Source organism: Ornithorhynchus anatinus, chromosome 2, assembly GCF_004115215.2.
Source record: "Ornithorhynchus anatinus isolate Pmale09 chromosome 2, mOrnAna1.pri.v4, whole genome shotgun sequence".
Lineage (NCBI taxonomy): Eukaryota > Metazoa > Chordata > Mammalia > Monotremata > Ornithorhynchidae > Ornithorhynchus > Ornithorhynchus anatinus.
The window spans coordinates 69,957,831-69,970,366 of record NC_041729.1 but is presented as its reverse complement, the minus strand read 5'-3'; the positions used below and the strand labels follow the sequence as shown (position 1 = coordinate 69,970,366).

General features: G+C 45.6%; 1 protein-coding gene across 1 annotated transcript in view; it reads right to left on the bottom strand.

Moving 5' to 3' along the window:
* OPRM1 (opioid receptor mu 1) overlaps positions 1-3,694 on the bottom strand; it is a 56,825-nt gene extending 53,131 nt beyond the window's left edge. The window contains 1 exon segment of the mRNA XM_029048342.2: positions 3,357-3,694. Within this exon segment, the coding sequence (XP_028904175.1) occupies positions 3,357-3,631 (275 nt within the window). The 5' untranslated portion in view covers positions 3,632-3,694.
* Positions 3,695-12,536: the final 8,842 nt, after the last annotated feature.

Below are 12,536 nucleotides of genomic sequence, written 5' to 3'. Positions count from 1 at the left end.
TGGACTGTTGGAGCTGAAGACCTCTATCTATATGGATAAAGGTTTAATCCTGTTTGGCATAAGACAGTGCAATAATTTCAAGGCTAGAAGAAAATTAGTCAAAAATGCAACTGATTCATTCATTTGTATTTAAATTGAGCACTAACTGTGTGCAGAGCACTGTACTTAGTGCTAAGCATGATGGATGATTGTCTTCTAGCCTTGAAATTCTATTGTATTTCCTGAACACTTATATGGGAGAGGAAGAGTACACTTCAACAGAGTCGGTAGGCACATTCCCTGTTCAATAGGTCATGATTACAACTTCTATACTGTAAAGTTCTAAAAAGCATGAGTTAAGTCTATCTTCCTTGCACAGTGTCAGTCTAGCAGGATTTGCAATAAATAATCAATTGATCAATCAGTGGTGTTTTTTGAATGCTTACTTTGTGCCGAGTTGTGCACTGAGTGCTTGGGAATAATGTTGGTTAGTGGTGAGAGGAGACCTCATATATACAACTGGAAGTGATGCAGCATATGACATTGAACTATGATTTTGCCCTCAGTTTAATTTTAGTTGCATTTAAATGCCCTTTCTCTTGTTTTTAAGAAGGAGCTACTTTATTATCAGAGATTGAATTTGTCCACCTTCCAAGCAATTTTAGCTATTCAGGTGTTCAGACGTGTTTATAGGACTAGGAATGTTTCCAGGAAATGAATGTCATCCAAAGGATGAAACCACCCAGCCATTTAATAGACTAGTCATTCTAGTCATCTGATGCCGACCTTTGACGCGTAATGATCTGAGCACATTATTTCACTCAGTAGTCCCCTGTTTAGTTGGCCAAACATTCTGAGCCAAATTGACTTATTACTTTCAGGCCACAGCCAGTATTCCCATTAATTCCTCTATCAATGGGCTTGTAAGAGCTCTGGGTCAAAATAACTTCCCCCGGGTGAGATTTGGTCTTTCTAACTGAACAGCATGTCTGTCACAGGCTGGAGATTGGGGCGACATTTCCAGTAGCCATGATCAGCATTGCCAATAATGGGAAGAAGTTTATTATAACTTGCTGGGTAAAGGGCCATGCCACCTCCTTCCCCCAGGTTAAAAGAGTCCCAGGCAGAGGGCAGGGGTGAAACAAACTTACTGAATCAGACACCCCCTTCCAACTAAGTATTGGAACTAAATCAAATTGGCTAGTGCAGAGTTAGGAGCTACCTTGTGGGTTTTATTTTTAGGATGTAAAGAAAGAACAGGTGGAAATTCGAGAAAGGGGAAGGACAAGAGAAGAGAAAAGTGAAGAAAGGAAATATTCATTATATTTCTGATGAGTGACTTTTTTCCCATGGGAAAAAATAGCTGGTTTAGGTTTTTCCTTCCCTCCCATATCCTCTCCTTATGGTGCTGTACCCAAACTTGGGATGATTTCTTTCTGAACCATCCTTGCTAATGGAGCCTCAGTTGGCCACTACACTATTTGAATGGGCTCGGGTCGTGACTTGAGAAGCTGCCCTCAACCACTGGAAAGCAGAAAATGATCTTAACGAGCACTGACGGTTGAGTACGACTATTTCCCTGGAAACGTGAGCTCATTTTGTAGACCTACAGAATGTCCATCCATCCTTTTGCCAGGAATCATGTTACTGACATTTCAAAGTAGTCTTTTCACCAGTATAATACATCCAAGAAAAATCCTCTAGAATTCTTTCAAAGTGGTATTTTACAGAATTCTTTTGGGTTTTTTTGTTTTTTGTTTTTTTTTTTCCTTACACCCAATCCACCTGTTGTGACCAATCCTTTCAATAGATGGTGCTCTCTCAGTTCTCAAAAAGCTATGGTAACGGAGCAGGGAACGAAGCTTTACTTTGATCAGTCATTTAATTAAAGAAATCTCAGGAGTGACTATAAATGGCCCGTTTTGAGAAACAATGTGAGAATGACACCCTCAACCAGGGTCTCTCTCTTTCTTTGTCTCTCTGTCTCTGTCTCCCTTTTTCTCGGTCTCTGTCTCTCTGTCTCTCTCTCTCTCTCTCTCTCTCTCTCTCTCTCTCTCTCTCACACACACACACACACACACACACACTCACACTAGGGAGATGCTCTTTTTGAGAACTGTTGTGGAATGATTAAACTCTCCTTTGAGACATGAAGATGTTCTTAGTGAAGACTGGTGCTAAATATGAGCCACATTATTCAATTTCAGTCTCAGTGCAGGGATCCCATAGGATCGAATATCCAAAACGGTAAATAGACGTTTTAAAACGTTCACACATCCTGGGCAAAGGATGCGGATTCCGTGTCTCATTCTCCTCGACCGGTAAGATTTTCCGGGCTCCATTAACCTCCTGATGTGTGGGGGGCCAGCTGGAAGTGCATCCAACTTACCCGCGTTTCTGGTTTTTAATTCACCAGGACCAACTCCGACCTATGCAGGAAGAGTCCAGAGGTCTTCCACTTACTTTTCAGTCGGCTTTCTAGGTGTTTCCCAGCTCACCGCTGACCACCGCCGGCCGCTCGGGGCCGTGGTTCATCTCAAAACCTCCACCCTTTTCCCCGCTTCCCCCGCACCCTCCTCTGATGTCTAGGAAACATCTCTCGCAGCCACCAGAACTCCAGGACAAAGCTGCATGGAACAGTGGAGAGAGCACGGGCCCAGGAGTCAAAAGGTCCTGGGTTCTGATTCCAACTCTGCCTCGTGTCTGCTGTGTGACCTTGCACAAGTCACTTGACTTCCCCGTGCCTGAGTTTCTCATTGGAGTTTCTCTGTGCCTCAATTCCCTCATCTGGAAAATGGGGATGGAGACACTTGAGCTCTCTGTGCCTCAGTCCACTCATCTGGAAAATGGGGATGGAGGCACTTTACTTCTCTGTCCCTCAGTTCCCTCATCTGGAAAATGGGGACGGGGTCACTTTACTTCTCTGTCCCTCAGTTCACTCATCTGGAAAATGGGGATGGAGACCCTTTACTTCCCCGTGCCTCAGTTCCCTCATCCGGAAAATGGGGATGGAGACTGCGAGCCCCCGGTGGGAGAGGGTCTCTGTCCCACCCGATTTGTTAGTATCGACCCCCAGCGCTTAGTAGGGTGCCCGGGCACAGTAGGCGCTTAACCAGGACCGTAAGTATGATGATGACCCTTATTTCGGCCGGGCCCTGGTGCAGAGAGCCAGGCCGCGGGGCGCCGAGGGACGGTGAGGCCCGGGTTCCCCCCGGTGCCCCCCAAACGCAGACCCCCTTGGCCCCCCACCTGCCCTCTGCTTGGGCAGGGCAGCGGAGGGAGAGGCCCGGGGGCCAGGAGATGCCCGCACCCCACCCCATCCCACCCCATCGTCCCGCGGCTGTGCCCCTTCCTCCCACCCCTGGCCTGTCCCTCACCTGACGATGACATACATGACCAGAAAGTTTCCGAAGAGCCCCACGACGCAGACGACGGAGTAGAGGGCCATGATGGTGATGGCGGTGACCATGGAGGGGCTGCCGCCGGCGGGCAGCACCTGGGTGCGGTTGGCACAGCCGCAGGGGTCGGACAGGTTGGCGTCCGGCCGGGACAGGTTGGCCCAGGCGCCGGGCACCGGCGGGGCGCAGCCCGAGGGAGGCACGGGGGCCCCCAAGCAGCCGGTGGCGTTGGCCGGGGGGGACACGAGGTCCATCGTGCGGGAGAGAGGGGTAGGGAGGGACGGGACCGGGCCAGGGGCCGGGATGACCAGGAGCAGGACCAGGACCCCAGGAGAAGCAGGAGCGGGACCAGAGCCCCAGGAGGAGCAGGACCAGGAGCAGGACCAGGACCCCAGAAGGAGCAGGAGGAGGACCCCAGGAGGGGCAAGACCAGGACCCCAGGAAGAGCAGGACCAGGACCCCAGGAGGAGCAGGACCAGGACCCCAGGAGGAGCAGGACCAGGATCAGGAGGAGCAAGATCAGGACCAGGAGGAGCAGGACCCCAGGAGGAGCAGGAGCAGGAAGACCAGGACAAGGAGCGGGACCAGGAGGAGCAGGAGCAGAAGAGGGAAGACCAGAACAAGAAGCAGGAGCAGGAGGAGCTGGACCAGGAGCAGGAGCAGGAAAACCAGGACCAGGACCAGGAGGAGCAGGAGCAGGAAGACCTGGACTCAGGATCAGGACAAGGAGCAGGACCAGGAGGAGCAGCAGGAGCAAGAGCAGGAAAAGCAGGATCAGGAGCAGGAGGATGCTTTCCGGAGGTAAGCTGCAGGCAGAGGCACCTTGCAGGCTCCCCGGTGGGCGGCCTCCTCCTCCTCCCCTTCCTCCTCTTCCTCCTCCTCCTCCGTCTCCCTCTGCTACGGTTCCCGCTCCCGCCGCTGTTCCTGCTGCTGCTTAGGGATGAGCCACCGGGATACCGCCAGGCTGGAGAGCAGGAGAACCGGGAGAGGGGCGGAGGGGCCGGGGAGGGCGCTAAGCGGCTGACATTGCCTTGGGCTGGGAGCTCCCTCCCTCCCTCCCACCCTCTGCGCACATGGAAGCTAGGGAGGGGCGGGAGGCGGGGAGGGGATGGGAGCAGAGGGGCGGATGGGGATGGGGATTAATTCATTCAGTCGTTTTTATTGAGCGCTTACTGTGTGCAGAGCACTGGACTAAGCGCTTGGAATGTACAATTGGGCCACAGAGACAACATCTGCCCAACAACGGGCTCATAGTCTAGAAGTGGGGGAGACAGACAGCAAAACCAAACCAGTAGACAGGCATCAATAGCATCAAATGGAGATGGGGATGGGGATTCATTCATTCAGTCGTATTTATCGAGTGCTTACTGTGTGCAGAGCACTAGACTAAGCGCTTGGAATGTATAGTTGGGCCACAGATAGAGACAACATGTGCCCAACAACGGGCTCACAGTCTAGAAGTAGGGGGAGACAGACAACAAAACCAAACGAGTAGACAGGCATCAGTTGCTGTCAGATGGAGACGGGGATGGGATAGGGATTTATTCATTCAGTCGTATTTATAGAGCGCTTACTGTGTGCAGAGCACTGGACTAAGCGCTTGGAATGTACAATTGGGCCACAGATAGAGGCAACATGTGCCCAACAAGGGGCTCACAGTCTAGAAGTGGGAGGAGACAGACACGAAACCAAACGAGTAGACAGGCATCAGTTGCCGTCAGATGGGGATGGGGATGGGGAGGGAGAGGAGGAAGGGGCGGATTTTGCGCAAAGCACTGGAGCGTCTCCCCCGTGCAGGCGGCCGAGCAGGCGAGGGATGAGAAGATGCTCTGGCTGCGGGAAGGCTTCAATGTGGGCGGAGGGGACGCTGGGGACCCTTTCCCTGGGCCGCTCTTTCCTCCCATTCCCCCGTGAATGTCCCTAAAGCAGCGAGGCTCCGTGGCAAGAGCCCTGGGTCAGAGGTCGCGGGTTCTCAAACCGGCTCTGCTGCTTGTCAGCTGTGTGACTTTGGGCAAGTCACTCACTTCTCTGGGCCTCAGTGACCTCATCTGGAATATAGGGATGAAGACTGTGAGCCCCACGTGGGTCAACCTGATGACTTTGTATCCACCCCAGCGCTTAGAACAGTGATCAGCACATAGTAAGCGCTTAACAAGTGCTGTTGTTATTATTATTAACTATGTGCCGGGCACTGTACTAAGCGCTGGGGTGGTTACAAGCAGACCAGGTTGGACACGGTCCCCTTCCTGTGTGGGGCTCACAGTCTCAATCCCCATTTTACAAATGAGGGAACTGAGGCCCTTAGAAAACGAGTGACTTGCCCAAGGTCACGCAGCAGACAAGCGGCAGTGTGGGATTAGAACCCATGACCTCCTGACTCCCAGGCCCTGGACACAGTGGGAGAGAGGAATAACCAGCGATAGGAATAAAGCAGAACAGGTTCATATTTCGCAGTGGGTTAGAGTGTACAGAAAAAGAGATTTGTGGCCCGTGGGGATGGTCACTCTGCTTTCGTTATGTGTTTATTCATGCCTTTATTGTTATGAGGCTGTTGCTAGGTAGGGATTGTCTCTATTTGTTGCTGAATTGTTCTTTCCAAGAGCTTAGTATTGTGCTCTGCACACAGTAAGTGCTCAATAAATACAATCGAATGAATGAACTTCTTTAAAGCAACTGAGTGAAGATGGCGGCATTTATCTCAATCTGCTCACATAGCACCCCCAACTCCCCCCTACCCCCCCTTCACCCAGGGCCTAACTGTTACTATTCAGAATTCCTGCCCGGTTGAATTTAAGAATCATTTGTTTCAAAAAGTTATATGTCAAAAGTCCCTGAAAGTCACCGAAAAAGTCAAAGCAGCAAAATCTGCCATCTGTAGCCGCACACATAAATGAGTCCAAATCCCTATTGGTGCATTTTCATTACTGGCTAAAAAGTGTATGCTCTTCAAATGGTCCAACCTGCCTGTAGGTTACTACGGTTACCAGAGAATGACCATCAGATTAAAAAAAAATAATCATGTGAACAAACTACCTTGCAGTTGTAGGATTTAAAATATGTATATATGTGGGATTAAAATGGAAAGGAGATTTACAGCACTTCTACGAAATCATCTCAATTGATTGAACTCAAGATTTTTATTTTTTTGAGTTCCAAAATGATCTACATGCTCTACTTCTCAGCATTTGAGTTCTAAATTATAAGGATTTTAACATTTTGGAGAAGATCTGTTTACATTTCACTTCAAAATAACTGGTACTGCGCTCCCATAAAGTCCTCTTTAAGTAAGAACATTAGCAACAATACTTGTGTGAAAATAAATGATCACAGTTACATTTTATAACATTTGACAGATATGTGCCAGGATATCCCTTAAAAAATTTAATTTCAAAAAGTTTAAGCTTGTTGAACAAACATCATGCATTGACTTTCAGATGCAGCCAATATAAAACTATTCCCTAATTTTCTTTTCACACCAAAATTACCTCACCAGGTTATTTCAGTCTATTTGTGTGTGTGTGTGTGTGTGTGTGGTGGTTGTTAAGCACTTGCTTTGCTCCATGTACTGGACTAAGCACTGGGGTAGAAAGCAGCTAATCAGGTTGGACACCGTCCACTTTCATTCAATAGTATTTATTGAGCGCTTACTATGTGCAGAGCACTGTACTAAGCGCTTGGGATGAACAAGTCGGCAACAGATAGAGACAGTCCCTGCCGTTTGACGGGCTTACAGTCTAATCGGGGGAGACAGACAGACAAGAACAATGGCAATAAACAGCGTCAAGGGGAAGAACATCTCGTAAAAACAATGGCAACTAAATAGAATCAAGGCGATGTACAATTCATTAACAAAATAAATAGGGTAACGAAAATATATACAGTTGAGCGGACGAGTACAGTGCTGTGGGGATGGGAAGGGAGAGGTGGAGGAGCAGAGGGAAAAGGGGAAAATGAGGCTTTAGCTGCGGAGAGGTAAAGGGGGGATGGCAGAGGGAGTAGAGGGGGAAGAGGAGCTCACTTCCCGCATGAGGCTCACAGTTTTAATTCCCAATTTGCAGTCAAGGAGATAATTGAGGCAAAGAGAAGTTAAGTGACTCGCCCAAGATGTACAACAGACAAGTGGTGGAGTCAGGATTAGAACCCAGATCTTTTTACTCCTCGGCCTGTGCTCTATCCACTAAGGCACACTCCTTCAGTCTATGATAAGTAAGGTCTACAAAACATCTATAATTAAAATGAACCTCTGAAAGCAAATAGAAAATACTAATTTTAAAATGATTCAAAATAGAAAAAAAAAACCCAAAATGAAGAGCGACTGTTTTACTACCTTTTTATAAGTAAAGAGGGTAGCATGGCCTAATGGAATTACCTACAGGCCTGGGAGTGAGAAAATTCAGCTCTAATTCCAGCTTGGCTAGTCAATCTAGATGCGGAGACAGTCATTAATATAAATAAATCATCTGTCTTCTAGACTAAACTCATTTTGGGCAGGAAACGTGTCTATCAATTCTGCTATATTGTACTTTGCCAAGTGCTTAGTACAGTGCTCTGTACACAATAAACTCTCAGTAAATATATTTGATTGATTGATTGAATGCCCACAGTAAGGGCCCAGTAAATACCATTGATTGATTCATTGGTCGATTGGGTCAGTGGATAAGTCATTTAACTTCTCTGTTCCTCAACTTCCTCATCTGTAAAATGGGGATAAGGTAGTTGCTGTCCTTTCCTCTTCGATTGTCATGTATGTTATAGGGGTGGCATCCAATCTAATCTTCTTGAATCAAACCCTAACACTTACCACAGTGCTCTAGCACTCAGTAAATATCATAATCATTAAAATTCCTTTGTGGCAATTTTATTATTGCCAGAATGTTCATTCATTCAGTTGTATTTATTGAGATCTTATTATGTACAAAGCCCTGTACTAAGGGCTTGGGGGAGTACAGTATAACAACAAATGGACCCAGTGCCTGCCCACAATGAGTTCACAGTCTAGAGAGGGGAACAGACATTAATATGCATAAATAAATAAATAAATTACAGATATATACAGGTATATACACATGTGCAGTGGGGATGGGAGGGAGGATGAATGAAGGAGCAAATCAGGGCGATGCAGAAGGGAGTGGGAGAAGAGGTGAGGAGGGCTTAGTTAGGGAAGGCTTCTTGGAGGAGTTGTGCCTTCAATAAGACTTTGAAGTAGAAGAGAGCAATTCCTCCTCCCTTCCTCGTCACCATGATTTGCCCCCTTTGCTGTTCCCCCCTCAATGCCCCCCCGCCCTCCCCAGCCCTTATGTATATAAGTATACTTCTATAATTCTATTTATATTGATGCCAGTTTACTTGTATTGATGTCTGTCTCTCCCTGCCCCTTCCCCTCCCCCACACCTTCCCCCATCTAGACTGTGAGCCTGTTATGGGCAGTGATTGCCTCTCTTTATTGCTGTATCATACTTTCCAAGCGCTTAGTATAGTGTTCTGTACACAGTAAGCACTCAATAAATATGATTGAATAAATCCATCTGATATGAAGAGGGAAGGAGCTCCAGGCCAGAGGTAGGATGTGAAATAGGTAGGATAATTTCATCTTTATTATCCATACATGCTTTGAAATCTAGGTGAAAATCAGTTCACCAAGCATTTGTTCTGCTAGAAGAGCCTGGTTATAGTCTCACAGGATCTTTCTTTCTCTTATTTGGTGTCAGTCATGAATTCATTCATTCAGTCATATTTATTGAGCGCTTACTGTGTGCAAAGCACTATACTAAGTGCTTCATTTGGCATTGAACAATTCACTTACTAACCATGTCTTTATAGGAGATTTTTTGTTTAAAAATCCAGAATCCATATGTTCCTTACTGATTTAACTGGATGTGACCTTATTTCAACCAAGTGAAGGAGGAATTAGCAGACGTGTTCCCTGTCCATAAAGTGCTTGCCGTCTAGAGGGATATATGGACATTAATATGAATAATTAAGTCATTTATAAGATATAATTTAAAGATATGTGCTATGTGCTGTGGGGTTAGGGAGGAGAATGTCAAATGTCCAAAGTTCACAGCTCCAAGTGCACAGAGACTGAAGGGAGAGGGAGCAGGGGAAAAGGGGGATTAATCAGAGAAGGCCTTTTGGAAGAGTTGTGATCATGGAAAGGAGTGGATATATCACACACTTCCTTTCTCATCCTGGGAGAGGATGCTGGCCATGGCAGCCATGAAGGTAACAGCAGTAATTTGTACTTTTACTGGCTCCTGTTTCTACTTCTTTATGTGTTCTCTTGTGCATACCCTTTTACAAAAAAGAAACAAATGGTACTTGTTAATCAATCACTCAGGGGTGTTTATTGAGTGCTTACTACATGCAGAGTACTATACTAAGCACTTAGGAGAGCACAATACAAACTAGCCGTTAAGTGCTGTCGAGTCGTCTCTGACCCATAGCAACACCAGAGACACATCTAAACCAGAAGGCCTCACCTCCACCTGCAATTGTCTGGTAGCATATCCATAGAGTTTTCTACGTAAAAATACAGAAGTGGTTTACCACTGCCTCCTTCAGTGCAGTAAACTTTAGTCTCCAACCTCAACTCTCTACCATGCCATTGCTGTCCAGCACAGGTGGGATTTGACTTGTAACAGAGATTGCCTTCCGCTCGTTAGCCACTGCCCAAGCTAGGAATGGAACGGGTAGGCCTCTGTTTGACTCTCCCTCCCGGCGTCAAGACTGGTAGAGTAGTGAAAACTCTCTAGGTGCGACCCTGAGAGGAGGATACGTTCCCTTCCCATAATGAATTTAGAGTCTAGAGGGGGAGACAGACTTTAGCATGAATAAATAATTTAGAATATATAAATTAGAGATATGTATACCAGTGTTGTGGGGAGCACTTACTATGTGCCAGGCACTGTACTAGGCATTGGGGTTGATAGAAGATAATCAGGTTGGACACAGTCTATGTCCCACATGGGGCTCACGTCTTAATGCCATTTTACAGATGAGGTAACTGAGGTACAGAGAAGTTAAGTGATTTGGCAAAGATCACACAGCAGAGATGTGGTGGAGTTGGGATTAGAACACAGATTTCCGACTCCCAGGCACTTGCTCTTCACAATAGGTCATGCTGTTTCCCTATCTCTTTGAAGTATGATGCTCTATTAATAGTAATAATAATAATGATGATGGTATTTAAGTGCTTACAATGTGTTAAGCACTATTCTAAGCGTTGGGGAAGATACAAGGTAATCAGGTTGTCCCACGTGGGGCTCACAGTCTTAATCCCCATTTTACAGATGAGATAACTGAGGCACAGAGAAGTTAAATGACCTGCCCAAAGTCACACAGCTGACACGTGACAGAACCGGGATTAGAACCCACAACCTCTGACTCCCAAGTCCTTGCTCTTTCCACCGAGCCACGCTGCTTCTCTTAGTAACAAATAGTATCAACAATCACCAGTTATTAATGCCAATAATGATTATGGACAATAATTTATTATTAGCATGGTCCCTGCCCCACCTGGGCTCAAAGTTTTAGGTTGGGGGGAGAGCAAATATTCAATGTCCATTTTACAGATGAGGAAACTAAGGCATACAGCAGGCAAGTGACAGAATCGGGATTAAAACCTGGCTCTCCTGTCTCCCCTGTGCTATGCTCTTTCCTTGCTTTTTCTCTGTTTTGAATCCTTTCTACCTTTTCCAGGTAGCCAAAAAAAAAAATGCTACTCAATTTAAGCAGACTGTATAACCTTTGCTCTTTAGCTCTTCTCCAGCGTTACTTTGGAAAGCTGAATTTTCTGACAAGTTTTCATCTCTTAAAATTCATTCACTATCTTCGTTACAAAGTTTACCTTGTAATTTCGTTTTTACCTTGGGCTATAAAGTCTGGAGTTGGAAAAATATCTGGTGCTATAAAAGAAAGCCTAGACTGGTATTTCAACTCTAACACCATGGGCATAAAGTTAGAAGAAGAAACCTTTTCCAATGTGTCAAATAACATGGAACTTTATGTCTTTCCAATTTGAATAAGAAAGATGACAGTAGCAGCCTGCATCAAAGGATGACTAATATTTCTCACAAGCTTATACGTAATTTTTAATTGCAGGTAAATGTCTAAATTTAAAGTTTTTTTTGGTAGCCCAATATCAGTAAATCTCAATTTAATGGGAAAATTGACCTCTACCTTTCACATTATTTAGGAAGTGCAAAATCTTTCCACCAGAGCTTATTTAGGAGACTTCCCTGGTAGTTCCACACTTATGGAAAAGGAATCCCTTGCATTTATCTAAATTATTTCTTCAGACACTTCAAGATTTGGTCAGGCACTGTGTTAGTTTTTCTTCTATCTTTATGCAATTGGCAAAGGGCAGGTATCCCTATTTCTGTTTTACAGGTGGGACAATTGAGTAAAGAAAAATGGAGTAACACCCCTCCCTCAAAACAATGTAGATTTGATGAAGTTTGAAGAAGTCTGCTATTCTATTTTCATTGAGTCTCTCTGCTTCTGGTTTTAAACACACACTTAACATACCCTATTTATTTTGTCATTACCCTATTTATTTTGTTAATGAATTGTACATCGCCTTGATTCTATTTAGTTGCCATTGTTTTTACGAGATGTTCTTCCCCTTGACTCTATTTATTGCCATTGTTCTTGTCTGTCCGTCTCCCCCGATTAGACTGTAAGCCCGTCAAATGGCAGGGACTGTCTCTATCTGTTGCTGACTTGTTCATCCCAAGCGCTTAGTACAGTGCTCTGCACATAGTAAGCGCTCAATAAATGCTATTGAATGAATTAACATACGTGCACGGGCCTGGGCTTGAGAAGGTCCTGGATTCGAATTCCAACTATGCCACTTTTCTGCTCTGTGACCTTGAGCAAGTCACTTAACATCTTTATGCCTCAGTTACCTCGTCTTTAAAATGGACATTAACACTGTGAGCCCCATGTGGGGCATCTACTGTGTCTCACCTAATTAACTTGGATCTACCCAGTGCTTAGTACAGTGCCTGGTGCATAGTAAGCACTTAACAAAAACCATAAGAAAAATTATGTGCACATTAAAAATGCATACACCTACAAATACATTATTCCTTACTGAGTCTTATATCCTAACTGCTAAATGCAAAATATGATTTGAACTAAAAGCTATGGAACATGAGG